The 14731-nt window shown below is 40.3% G+C and overlaps 1 protein-coding gene across 5 annotated transcripts in view; it reads right to left on the minus strand.

Moving 5' to 3' along the window:
- Positions 1-14731, minus strand: part of ckap5 (cytoskeleton associated protein 5) — a 98645-nt gene that overhangs the window by 22402 nt on the left and 61512 nt on the right. For 4 of the 5 annotated variants that reach the window (XM_063061775.1, XM_063061773.1, XM_063061771.1 and 1 more), the window contains exons 34-35: positions 3440-3463; positions 127-306 (exon numbers count right to left, since the gene is read on the minus strand). In XM_063061775.1, coding sequence (XP_062917845.1) covers positions 127-306; positions 3440-3463 — 204 coding nt within the window. The remainder of the gene's footprint in view (positions 1-126; positions 307-3439; positions 3464-14731) is intronic. The other variant, XM_063061774.1, reaches the window with a different exon arrangement.

The raw sequence follows: 14731 nt of genomic DNA on the forward strand, positions 1-14731 counted from the left end.
TTCTTTCCAGTCCTGATGAAGGATCTCTGCCTGAAACATCAACTTTTTTTCACCCCTATTTCAATTGATGCTGCCCAACTTGCTGAGTTCCTACAGCATTTTGTGTACGTTATAGTGGTGACTTACTTTGGTTCTGGAATGCAAACAGGTTCATAGAGTTCATCAAGCTTGTGTTGTACCAGATCTGGCAATTCACATCCACCAGCATTGTTGTCATTTTCAATTTCATCAAGATCCAGCTGGAACTCTTTTGGAACCGTGTGCGTAGACTCTGAAGCGGAGTGTGCATTATTGGAGCGTGCTTGACTGCAAGAAATATTTAATGTTCGGATAATGTTTTTTTAAAAACTTACAAGAAACTCAAATGCTGGAAGTTATTAACAAATCATTTCTTATATTAATCGCCATCAACCTCCCCAGTCCACCTCCCTGCTGACAGCTTGCACTCAAATGTGTTTAATTTGATTGGTATTACAGATCAAATGCTTCAATTACTTTCCAGTACTTTCTTTGTGTGGACATTTTCAGGCACATACCCAATTTCAGTGAATACCTTCCAACTATTGGCAATAGACAAGTTATTGGGACAAGCAGAAAATTTTCTTCTGTCACTCAAACATAAAAGCAAATTGTAGCAACATCCTAACAGAGAGCAGCTATTTTAGCTGAAATCAGGACACAAACTTAACATCTGGTGCACAAAGCTTAACTATACACACTGTAGATTCTGGCTAATTGAACCAATGGTTATTCAGGGCAACCAATTATATAGGACAATTCAAAGAACAAAAATAAAATCAAGAAAATAGCTGGGATTCCCTTTGTTTATTGGGACACTATGATGCTTAATTGTGGTACAAGGCAGTTACTCACATGCACTTGTGTGACCGTTAGCCACTACATCTTGCTCAGTATGAACAGTGGTATCAGTTGCATGTGCTTATGGTTCTGTTACCCACTTGGACTGACAGACACTGATGCAAAAGCAAAGATTTTTGTTACTTTTTTTTTGAAAGAAATTGAGATAATCACCACAAAAAGAGAAGATGGCGGTGCGACTCAGCGCACAGCAGCCATTCCAGTGATGAATATCTGTTATCTGTCAAGTAGGGCGCTGTGCACAATCCTGATTTGATGGAGACAAACGTGAGAGCTCGGAGGAACATCTGGTAAAACTTCTGAAATGCCCGTTTCGCTGCCACTGCTACTATGAGATCCAGAATCTCCGAAGGGGAAGGCCCCGAGTCCTTGGCTTTGCTTGTTGCTCGGCAGCCGGGACGGGGTTGAAGCGCTCAGCAGAGATGGTGCTAGGTGCTCGGTGTCGGAGGCTTGAAGTTTTCAGACGAACTCAGAGTTGGCTGTGGGCGGGTGCTTCCAGGGTGCTGCATCGGCAAGTTTGCGGCGCTGGAGGTTCATGGCAGGGAGAGTTTCTCACTTCTACCGTCTGCGTGAGATGATGGGGCTATCGGGACTTTGAGACTTTTTTTTTTACCGTGCCCATGGTCTGCTCTTTATCAAATTACGGTATTGCTTTGCACTGTTGTAACTATATGTTATAATTATGTGGTTTTTGTCAGTTTTAGTCTTGGTCTGTCCTATGTTTCTGTGATATCATACTGGAGGAACATTGTATCATTTCCTAATGCATGCATTTCTAATTGACAATAAACGAGGACTGTGTTCTCATAATCTAATACTCAAAAAGATTTGACACTAGCTGAAAACAGTTACCCTATTGGACCAAATTAAAAGCCATCCACCTAACACCACTCATTGCCAGTTGGCAGAGATAACTGGAGTGCCAAAATCTACAGCTGCACATTTGACACATCAGCAAGATAAACCTGCAAGAAAAATGGGCATTACACAAGGGACAAGAGGGAACATCTGAGAGGTAAGGATCCAGATGTTAAAGATCTCAATAAATGGTTTTCTATTGTAAATGGACAAGGTGTGCATGTCAGAAGACCAAAGTTTAAAAAAATCTAGTCAGAAGAGCCAGCTAACAAGATGTGTCACAAAGAATTTAAAGCAACAGATGGTTGGCTGATGTAGGCACTACATTAAATTCAAGAAAGCACACGGTGAAAAAAGTGGTACTGATGCTCCAAGTGCAGAAACATGGAAATCTACAAAACTCCCGACTTGCTTCAAAAATTTTATGCAGGTGATATCTGCAATGCTGATGAAACTGGCTTTTCAAAAAAAAAAATTGTGCCATGCCATACGGTTCTCTTTGTTAACATAACTGTTATGTTGCCCAAATATGTCACAAACTGAAAAACAATCTGTTGGTTGTTGGGAAAAATGATAAACTCTTGTTTTAAGGGGTTAAGAATAGATGGATTATCAAATACTCTGCCAGCACTGTTTTATAGCACTACAGTAATACAGGCAGTGTTCTTAATTTGTTCTGCATTTTATTTAAATACATAATTTGCTGCATAATTGAACATAGTTTTTAAAATAACCTTTTAACCATTTCCATAAAATTTCAGCTAATTGGAACAGCCACTGAATTTGGCCAAAGCATAATGCTCCCGATCTATCTCAATTAACCAGAATCCACTGTATTTAGTAAGTCCAAGCTTTAAGTTCAGCTTAACTACAAGGAATCCCAACATCAGAAACCGCCAAAGAAATTTATGTACATGACAGACTGTATTGCCTTCAATGTTTACAATAAATCTTAGAACAATTATAACCCATACTGGGCAAATGAATCTGTTGCTGAATAAATCATTGCGTTAAACTAGATTCTGCTGCACTTAACATTTTTGACACTGAACATGTCAAGCTATTTTAGTCTTAGTTTCTGAGAAGCAATGTGTACCATAATACAAAGTTTACAGTACTGTGCAAATGTCTTGGGCACAGACCAAGACTTTTGCACATTCCTATGTCGGTCAATGTGGAGTGGAGAGCAAGTTTGTAAATCCAATGGGAGCAAAGGATGTTGAGAACAGCAAGGGTGGAGCACTGCAAGAGGGGTGTGGGACAGGTGGCAGAGTAGGGGTGGGTGTCAAGGGCAGACACACTCAGCCCTGAGACACCAGGAAAGGTAATTTTATTCCAAAAAATCAGTTTTTTTGATCAATACAGAATGTCTCTCTGCAGCTTCTCGCTCCCTCTCCTCTGCCTTCCCCTTTTCCCCCAACCATGATCTGCCTCTTCCAGCCCCCTACCCACTTAGTCCACAACACAGACCCACATCAAGAATCAGATTTATCATTCACACCATGAACTATTTTTGTGGTAACAGTACAGTGCAATACATAAAATTAATACAGTACTGTGTAAAAGTCTTAGGCACTCTAGCTCTATGTGCCAAAGACTTTTGCACAATACTGCAAGAACTGCCATATTAATCATGAATGGCAGCTATTATGCTGGTTTGACAGCAGAACACTGTCAGCCAACAATAACAAGTTTTACTTACATTCGATAGGTTCGATACATTATTCTTTCCAGGGAAATGCGGTGAAAGAAGCCAGAACACAGATTTAGAGTTTAAGCACAATTATAAAAGCAACAGACAAAGCACAACAAAAAAAGTTAAGTGAAGAAAATACGCATTTGTACTCAATATGATTTGACTTTAAGCTACTTTTGAAGACCTGGAAGGCAGAAATCCAATTCATTCACCACAAGGCTTCAATATATACTACCCCTTCTCTCCCCTCCCACCACCCCCAAAGTATTACTTTGCAGGGCTGCAGTAACAGGAGGATGAGAATTACTTCAAATCCTACATTAACACCATTAGCAAACCTATCATTACTTGGAGAGAAGGCTGCTAATGAAACAGCTGAAAGCTAGATAAATAAACAAAGAGTACGACATTTTGGGCAAATACTTTGAGATGCCAGTAATGATGGAGTTAATTTAAACAAAAAGCCAGCAATTTGCAGGCTGTACAATACAAGTAGATGATAATACTGGTACATAATCACCATCTACCTTAAAACTTACAATTATGCCAAAACCAAATTAGAAGCATTATGCCAACTACAATTAACCAAGTCCACAAACCACTTCAGTGAGATCTTATTAAAGTGGCCCAATTCTTTCAGATTTAACTGCATATTAAAAGCTTGCAGGTATTAATCAATTACCTTGAAGTCATGAGATAGGCCATTGGCAAGCTTGACTTTAATGGATAAAATTGACTTCTGTTCCAAAATGGAACATGCATACCATCTTGACATCTATCGCAGATGGAAAATTGATCTTGCAATAGCAGAGCTTTACAAATAAAACTTCAACTCCTTGTATCACAGAATTTGTTCTACATATTGCTCCTTTACTGAAAACCAACTTGTATCTCTTTCCCAGTTCTATTAAAGGACCACATAGCCAAAACATTGGCATTTTCCCTCAAAGATGCAGCCTAACCTGAGATTTTGCAGGATTTTCTGTGTTGTTACAGCTAAGCTTTGATATACATCATAGCTATCATAAAATTCATTGAAAGTGCAGGTCACCTTTGCATGCAACCCGTCAACTCCAAACCACACCATTGTCTTGCTTCAAACAAGTACAAATCTTATTCCAAACTAGTGACTAACTGCTTTTCACCTCAAGGCAAACTTTGACTAAGCAACACACACAAAATGCTGGAGGGACTCAGCAGGCCAGGCATGAAAATGAATAAATAGTCAATGTTTCAGGCAGAGACCCCTCAAGACTGGAGAGGAAGGGGGAAAATGTCACAATAAAAAGGTGGGGGGAGGGGAAGGAGGATAGCTAGGTGATAGGTGAAGCCTGGTGGGCAGGAAAGAATTTAATAGGAGAGGAGAGTGGACCATTGTAAAAAAGGAAGAGGGGCCCATGGGAGCTGATAGGCAGATGAGAAAAGGCAAACGGCCAGAGTGGGGAATAGAACAAGGGTGGGGGAGGCGAAAATATATATATTTTTAAAATGGAAGAAATCGATATTTATCAAGTTGGAGGCTATCCAGAAGGAATAGGAATACGAGCTGTTGCTCCTCCACCCTGAGGGTGGACCTCATCCTGGCATGAGATGGCCATGGACTGACATGTCAGAAGGGGAATGGCAATTAAAATGTTTGGCCACCGGAAATTCCACTTTTGGCAAATGGAGTGGAGGTGATCGAAGTGGTCACACAATTTATGACAGGTCTTACCAATTTACAGGAGGCTCCACCAGCTGCATCAGATATAATAGACCACCTCAACAGATTCACAGGCGAAGTGTTATTTCACCTGGAGGGACTGTTTGGGGCCCTGAATGAAGGTGAATGGGCAGGTGCAGCACTTTGGCCACTTGCAGGAGTTAAGTGTCTTGAGGAAGATTAGTGGGGAGAGACAAATGGATAAGGAAATCACAGAGGGGGCAATCACAGAGAGCAGAGAGAGGGCGTGAGGTAAAACTATGATTGGTGGCGGGATCCCTTTGGATATGGTGGAAGCTGCAGAGGATTTTCTCTGATGCAGCGGCTCATGGGGTGGTAGGTAAGGACAAGAGGAACTATCACTGTTAAGGCAGAAGAAAGGCAGGGTGAGCACTGACGTTCGGGAAATGGAGGAGATGCAGGTGAGGGCAACATCAGTGGTAGAAGAAGGGAAACTCCATTTGTTGGAGGAGGACATCTCTGACGCACTAGGAAGGAAAGCCACTTCCAAGGAACAGATGCAGCTAAGATGAAGGAACTAGCATTTTTACAGGAGAAAGTGTGGGGGGAAGACACACGAGTTTTAAAAAAAGATTTTGCTTGACAGTTTGTCTCCAGAGAAGGAGACAGATTGAGAAAGAGGAGGGACGTGTCAAAAATGAACCAAATGAATTTAAGAGTAGGGTGGAAGTTAGAGGCAAAGTTGACAAAATTGAGAAGTTCAGCATATGTACACGAAGTAGCATCAATGCAGGGTTTGACTAAGCATAGCACAAGGAGATCCACTGCATTATAGTCACTCAGGTAATGGAAGTTCACCCTTACTGAATTCACAGATCACAACCCCAATTTCTAGGATACACAATAAAAGAAAAATTTGCTCTTATGAAATTTGTGAAAATAAATTTTTTCCCCCAATTCTGAATTGGTCCTGCTGTATGGGACTTCAAGGGAGCAACCAGTGCCCAACTACCTTCAGCTGCTTTAATCAAGGCATTTGTGTTAGCCTGCCACAAATGGTGGTTTGTTTATAAGTGACCAATATCCAAAATTACCAGTCCTTTTCTCTAAACCCTCAAAACTGGGGTTGCACCATTTATCCAGAAATATTGTATGAAATTTGCTTGAATCAAGCTTCTACTATTGTCCTAGTTCTGAAGGAACCATCAAATAAACAAATGACACTATGCAACTTCTTACTTTTTTTTTACCAGCACTCCTAAATATAGTTGAACGAAACACCGGCCTCAATCTCTCATTTGTTGTCCAGTTGTGTAAGCTAATCAACTCCTACTCATCCAGCCAATCACCCGCAACATATCCTCATCCCATTCACACAATGAGATTCCTGAGTCCTCCATAGATCTAGCATTTTTCTGTTTGAGAAGGCATGTTAAAACAATCTGAATCAGTCAGATTTACTTCACTTCAAGGGAAACTGCTGACCAAACATTTACTTTATCTTGTATAGTAGTACTTCCTTTTGGTTTCACTGTAGAGTTGGGCTCCCTCCATAAACTGCTTCACAATCTTCAATGTCAATCTTCTAGAAAATATTTTATCTATTTGTAGTAATGTTACTTTAAGCCTTGTGTGTTTTATATGTACTGCTTTGTGCACCTTGGTCCAACAAAACACTTTGGTTTGGTGGTATACATGTAATGACAATAAACTTGAGCTTGACAAAGCTTTGATTCCACCAAGGAACTACCCTCTTGTGGCAAGGACAAGGATTCACAATGTCCTTGTTGCGTTACTTGGAAAGATTTACTGCATTCAAAGGTGCTATTTAACTGCAGCGTGTTGTTGACCAATTTATTGAATTCCATTTACAATTCCTGAGTTAAATTTAAAAAAGAGTTAAGCAACATCTAGACAAGTAGGATTTGCACTACTTAATAGCCACAATACATAATATCAAAATTAAAGGAGTGGGCACAAGGAACCAAATGAAATACTCCTGCTGTGCTGTAAAGATTATCCAAAGCATTCAAACAGAACATACTCTCACATTCAATTTACATGCCTATAGAATTCTCAACCAAGGATTATAATAAAGTTATGAATCAACCATGGGAGGGAAAGCCCCATGATATTTATTCCTTTTCTTTTATCAATTATCATCTATGTTCTCTGGCAACCAAACTCTTCAGACTTCACTATTAACTTTCTCATCTTAAAGAGCAATCCCATCTTCAGTCCATTGATCAACTCAGTCATTTTTCAACAGGTAGTCATGGAACAATTTGATAAATACTAGCTTAATGTCAACTAGAGGTATAGTATCGGGAAAATTGCGTCTGTTGTATAGGACAAGAAAACTGCTTTCCACAATTGGTGACTATAAACCTTTGGAATTCTCAACTCTCAACCTCAGGCACAAAACCATAATCTTACTGAAGAGGTGAGAAAGAGGTTAGATCTTTGAGGATCATTGTTTTTTCTATATTTTGTTACTTATATTTTGAAATTAAGTAAAATAAAATCTTAAGCACTTTAAAATAGACTTGGAACCAAAATTAAAATATAAATTGCAGGGGATGAAAAAATATGACAAAGGTCAATTATCAGTTTTAGTAAATTTAACCCAAGATTATCATAAAACTAGACAACATTGATTAAAAAAGTGGCTTATTTCTACCCAATCATTAAAACGTTATACATTCAGACTGCCGACAGCAATCCTACAACTACTTATTTGAAAAGGAAAAAAATCTGTACATTGACTAAAGGTGTTAAAAAGCAGGCCTTTTTGTACGCAAGATTAAGACATTATTAGAAAGCTTCAACTACTCTCAGAAAACTGTAGTCAATTCAACATGTATATAATATATAACTTAAGCTCATCTTTAGTCATCCAGATAAATCAAAATGAAGTTAACAAATACACACTGTAATAACCATACAACAAATCCAGCCTGGATTATAAACCAGAAAGTACTCACTGAAAACTAGTCAACCTTTTCCTACTGCTCACTTCCTTGGTCAGTGTTGATTACATTTTTCATCAGATTAGAGCAAAGAAATGGAGTTATTCAACTAAGGGAATTTCAGGTTTAGCCTGTGATAAATCAAGCTAAGGTAGGTGAATGAAGCATCACTGTGAAACGCATGTCAGACTAGCAATCTTTGCAGACTAATGGATATTATTTTTGTTAATACCCCAATGTCTTCGTTTACATTACACAGTAAGGGAAGAGTAAATACAATGCTAACAATAGTTCTATCCTCAAAACACCACTCGCAAATTGTTTCCATTCTGGACTAATGATTCCCAAACAACTAAACACTGTATTTTTGTAGCTTTATTGTAATTAGTATTAAGTTAGCAAAATGAACATGGTTGCAATCACTACTCTTCATGAATATCTAGCTTTAAAGTTTATATCTGAATGACGAGCAAGGATTCTGTTTAACTATTATACTTTACCATAATGGTCCACCAGCAACCTAAACTAGTGATAGGCCACGGATTAATAGAGCATACACCCTTAATTTCAGAGAATTTCAGCAAAGTATACAGAAAGCATCCAAATGAATTCAACTGGCGCATGTTGTGAATTTCATACCAAAATATATTCTTTGTTTATGGTAATGGAAAGATTGCAACAGTTGCATTCCTCAGGGGAAAATGCCTCAGCAATACCACGTGAGCAATACCACCTAAACAGCTAGGCTTTATCTGAACAGAAGCTGAGGTAAAAATAGAATTTTACAATCCTTGGCAAACTCTGGTTAATCAATTTATAATACTAAAATCAGGCTTGCAACCAGACAAGGCAATTCTATTAAATTTACATCCTTCATAATTCTAGACATTGTTTGAAAGGTAAAAAGCAGTGGCAATACATCTGAAGCCAAGGCAGAGTAACACTGTTAAAAGTTACAACAGCAATACACACAAAGGTAATTTTTGCTGAAATGTAGGAAATCTGAAAAAAAAACAACACAATTCTAGATAACATCATTAATATCATTAGTACAGGGAGCCAAAGCAAGCTAAATATTCTGATGTAGTAATTCCAATTGGTAGCAGCAAAAACCAGTTATTAATAACCAGTTCTTAGACAAAATTTCGGCACCAGTTCAAAGCAGAAAGAATTTCAGGTGCAACCGATGTGCTGTAACTAATTTTACCTCGTACTTTTAACTGAAACTGAACTACTCTTCTTTGTATTTTATTGATTTTACATAGAACATAGAACAGTACAGCACAGTACAGGCCCTTTGGCCCACAATGTTGTGCTGACCCTCAAACCCTGCCTCCCATATAAGCCCCCACCTTAAATTCCTCCATATACCTGTCTAGTAGTCTCTTAAACTTCACTAGTGTATCTGCCTCCACCACTGACTCAGGCAGTGCATTCCACACACCAACCACTCTCTGAGTAAAAAACCTTCCTCTAATATCCCCCTTGAACTTCCCACCCCTTACCTTAAAGCCATGTCCTCTTGTATTGAGCAGTGGTGCCCTGGGGAAGAGGCGCTGGTTATCCACTCTATCTATTCCTCTTAATATCTTGTACACCTCTATCATGTCTCCTCTCATCCTCCTTCTCTCCAAAGAGAGAAGCCCTAGCTCCCTTAATCTCTGATCATAATGCATACTCTCTAAACCAGGCAGCATCCTGGTAAATCTCCTCTGTACCCTTTCCAATGCTTGCATATCCTTCCTATAGTGAGGCGACCAGAAATGGACACAGTACTCCAAGTGTGGCCTAACCAGAGTTTTGTAGAGCTGCATCATTACATCGCGACTCTTAAACTCTACCCCTCGACTTATGAAAGCTAACGCCCCATAAGCTTTCTTAACTACCCTATCCACCTGTGAGGCAACTTTCAGGGATCTGTGGACAGGTATCCCCAGATCCCTCTGCTCCTCCACACTACCAAGTATCCTGCCATTTACTTTGTACTCTGCCTTGGAGTTTGTCCTTCCAAAGTGTACCACCTCACACTTCTCCGGGTTGAACTCCATCTGCCACTTCTCAGCCCACTTCTGCATCCTATCAGTGTCTCTCTGCAATCTTTGACAATCCTCTACACTATCTACACCACCAACCTTGGTGTCATCTGCAAACTTGCCAACCCACCCTTCTACCCCCACATCCAGATCGTTAATAAAAATCACAAAAAGTAGAGGTCCCAGAACAGATCCTTGTGGGACACCACTAGTCACAATCCTCCAAACTGAATGTACTCCTTCCACCACAACCCTCTGCCTTCTGCAGGCAAGTCAATTCTGAATCCACCTGGCCAAACTTCCCTGGATCCCATGCCTTCTGACTTTCTGAATAAGCCTACCGTGTGGAACCTTGTCAAATGCCTTACTAAAATCCATACAGATCACATCCACTGCACTACCCTCATCTATATGCCTGGTCACCTCCTCAAAGAACTCTATCAGGCTTGTTAGACACGATCTGCCCTTCACAAAGCCATGCTGACTGTCCCTGATCAGACCATCATTCTCTAAATGCCCACAGATCCTTTCTCTAAGAATCTTTTCCAACAGCTTTCCCACCACAGATGTAAGGCTCACTGGTCTAAAATTACCCGGACTATCCCTACTACCTTTTTTGAACAAGGGGACAACACTCGCCTCCCTCCAATCCTCCGGTACCATTCCCGTGGACAACGAGGACATAAAGATCCTAGCCAGAGGCTCAGCAATCTCTTCCCTCGCCTCATGGAGCAGCCTGGGGAATATTCCGTCAGGCCCCGGGGACTTATCTGTCCTAATGTATTTTAACAACTCCAGCACCTCCTCTTCCTTAATATCAACATGCTCCAGAACATCAACCTCACTCATATTGTCCTCACCATCATCAAGTTCCCTCTCATTGGTGAATACCGAAGAAAAGTATTCATTGAGGACCTCGTTCACTTCCACAGCCTCCAGGCACATCTTCCCACCTTTATCTCTAATTGGTCCTACCTTCACTCCTGTCATCCTTTTTTTCTTCACATAATTGAAGAATGCCTTGGGGTTTTCCTTTACCCTACTCACCAAGGCCTTCTCATGCCCCCTTGCTCTTCTCAGCCCCTTAAGCTCCTTTCTTACCTCCCTATATTCCTCAATAGACCCATCTAATCCTTGCTTCCTAAATCTCACGTATGCTGCCTTCTTCCACCCGACTAGATTTTCCACCTCGCCTGTCACCCATGGTTCCTTCACCCTACCATTCTTTATCTTCCTCACCAGGACAAATTTATCCCTAACATCCTGCAAGAGATCTCTAAACATTGACCACATGTCCATAGTACATTTCCCTGCAAAAACATCATCCCAATTCACACACGCAAGTTCTAGCCTTATCGCCTCATAATTTGCCCTTCCCCAATTAAACATTTTCCTGTCCTCTCTGAGTCTATCCTTTTCCATGATAATGTCCCCCAGATGCTCACCCACTGAGAGATCTGTGACCTGACCCAGTTCATTACCTAGTACTAGATCTAGTATGGCATCCCCCTAGTCGGCCTGTCCACATACTGTGACAGGGATCCGTCCTGGACACTCTTAACAAACTCTGCCCCATCTAAACCCTTGGAACTAATCAGATGCCAATCAATATTAGGGAAGTTAAAGTCACCCATGGGCAACCTCAAGTTGAAAATCCTAGTACCACCTACCACTGCCTCTAATGAAGTGTTCAAATATATCTTTCACCTTTCTGTATGCTTGGCCCAAACCACCCCTCTACTGCCTTTAACTTGTACAGGAGTGCCTCAAGTTACAAGGCCCTGTCCCTGTGAACTGCCCATAGCCTAGTTTACAAATCCGAAATGCAACAGTGAACGAAGTTCCCGCATGGCAGAATGTGTCCACAGCAGCACACAAATCCACTGTACCAGTATCCCTAAAATTTAAAATTTGTTTGTATGTAGAGGCTGTACACAAGTTGGGCATTTGAAAGCTGAGATGAACCTGTAATCTTCCCCCCATTATTTAGTTCAGACTCCCTTACAAAATTAGAAATTTACTATACACAGGGGAGTCACCTGCCTCTTAATGCTCATGCCAGTCAAAAATGAACTTGTTTTACTTTAACCCTACTTCCAAAGATCTTGGGACTCCTTGATCTACAAGTTATGAGTTTCCAAAACTTGGATAAAAATTGGATGAAAAACAGTGTTCATTCTCAAAATCATGCACCTCCCATCATGGAGCCCAGTTTGCTCTATTCATCTCAGGCAGAATTACAGTCAAAGCTTTATAACTGGTATTAATATCTTAGGCTCTCAGTGAGGCATAAGTAGAAAGTTAAATAACAAAAGCTGATATGCTCCACTGTTAACAGCCTGCAGGCAAACTCAAGGCTGATAAGATGCTCATTCTGATGCAAACACATCAAATCATCTCCATGAAGCCATAACATGGCAAGCAATCAACAAGATAGGGTTCATACTTGCATAAAAATCCTTCCCGGATAGTGACTTTTCAAAAGGGGATGCATTTCAATTTGCAAATTTAGCATTTATTTAAAATATTAACGAAGAAAGTGAAATAATTTTCTGTTGCAACCCAAAACCTAATAAACTACAGCCAGTGACCTTTAAACCTACAATGTAGTACTGAGCTATCAAGGAACCCCACAGGATGCTTCTTCAGGAGGAAAAAAAACACTAAATTTTGTAATGAACGAATCATAAAAACAAATCAATGTTCAAAATGGAAATTTTGCCATTTGAACACAGACACTAAATGCTCACCACTGATTGGAATATTGTATAACATACAAAATGAAAATACACAAATTATAGGATGTATGATGATATAACAACTACAATTAAACAGAGGCACCTTCATCATAAAGCCAATGTGATAAATGGAGGTTATTCATTCCTCCTTGAGAAATCAAGGAACAGGATACACCAAAGTAAAATGATCACTGCCTCTGATCTGGAACCCTGGTGATCATGGGACAAATCAACTTTTAAGGCTGGAAGGAAGCAGTATTAACAGATCAGTAATACCAAGGGTTTGGATCAAGTTTTTAAAACAAAGGACAAATAAAAACAAAAAAAATCCATTAAGAATTCATGGTTAAATTGTCAAGGAAGCAGCTTCACATTGAAAGAGATGGGGGCTGTGCTTTGGGATCAATTAATCTGGGCATCATGCAACTAGGTGGATCCAATAAGGAAATGCGTACAAAGATGAGAAAATCTGCAGATGCTGGAAATCCAAACAACACCAAAAATGCTGGAGAAACGCAGGTGGTCAGGCAGCATCTATAGAAAACAGTAAACAGTCGACAATTCATGCTGAGACCCTTCATCAGGACTGAAAAAAAAAGATGAGAAGTTAGAGCAAGATGGTGGGGGGAAAAGGAGGAAGTAGTACAAAGTGGTAGGTGATAGGTGAAAGCGGGAGAGGGAGGGGTGAAGTAAAGAGCTGAGAAGCTGATAGGTGAAAGAGATAAAAGGGCTGGAGAAGGAGGAATCCGATAGGAGAGGGTAGAACAATGTTCCTCTACGGTGGGTGCGCACACACATCTTTTGCTACTGGCGCACAAAGGAATTTAACCTGCGCACAAAAGGTTGTCACCTTCTACCTTGTTTGCATGTTAAATATATTTCATGATCGTACACAATCACATTTTCCTTTCCGTTTTCTGACATGGACAGTGTTTACAACGGGAAGTTTGCAATGATTTGTTTGCAGATTTTAGAACTGGCTTATTTATACCGCTTTTATTGAAGAAATTATTGATTCACTGTGCGGAATTCTAAAGAAGCAAAGGACGTTACTGCACAAGAACTGCTAGTTCACTTAAGCAGAAAGACTTAATGGAAACTGTATAAACTGCTATACTGAAAGCTCATGGAGATCAGGAACGTGCAGCTACAAGAAATATTTATGTACAATACAGAAACTGATGTCACCTGTGTGTATTGTCACAATGCTATAGTTGAGGAATTTGTAAGTGGGAAGAAGTGGAGTAATATTTGGAAATTTGACTTTTTAAAAAGAGTCATTTAGCAAGCAAATCACATATGGACAGTGTGCAAGAATTCGGCAAGAAAAACCCTCATTACGTGCTACAGGCCAGTTATGTATGTTTTGAAAGAATACAGATGAACAAGAGCAAAAACAATTAAACCCAGAGGAGATCAAAGTTTTTATTGACAGTGTTTTGCTAGCTCTATATATAAAGTTCAGTCCACACATGCTGTTGTCATTAGGCAAAAAATTGCCAGTACAAGAGTTTTGCACACACTGGTCATTACAAATTAGAGGGAACACTGGAGTAGAAGACTATGGAAGGGAAGGGGGAGGAGCACCAGAGGTAAGGAGATAGGATGAAAGGGGGGAAGAAACAGGAATGGCAATGGGGGGGGGGGAGAGAGGGACAATTAACAGAAGTTTGAGAAATCGATGTTCACGCCATCAGGTTGGGGGGCAACCTGATGGCATGAACATCGATTTCTCGAACTTCCGGTGACTGCCCCCCCCTTCACTATTCCCATTTCCCCCTCTCACCTTTGTCCTTACCTGCCCATCACCTTCCTGTGGCGCTCCTCCCCCTTCTTCCATGGTTTCCTATCAGATTTCCCCGTCTCCAACCCTTAGCTCTTTCCATAACTTACCA

Source organism: Mobula hypostoma, chromosome 11 (assembly GCF_963921235.1).
Source record: "Mobula hypostoma chromosome 11, sMobHyp1.1, whole genome shotgun sequence".
NCBI classification, from domain to species: Eukaryota; Metazoa; Chordata; class Chondrichthyes; order Myliobatiformes; family Myliobatidae; genus Mobula; species Mobula hypostoma.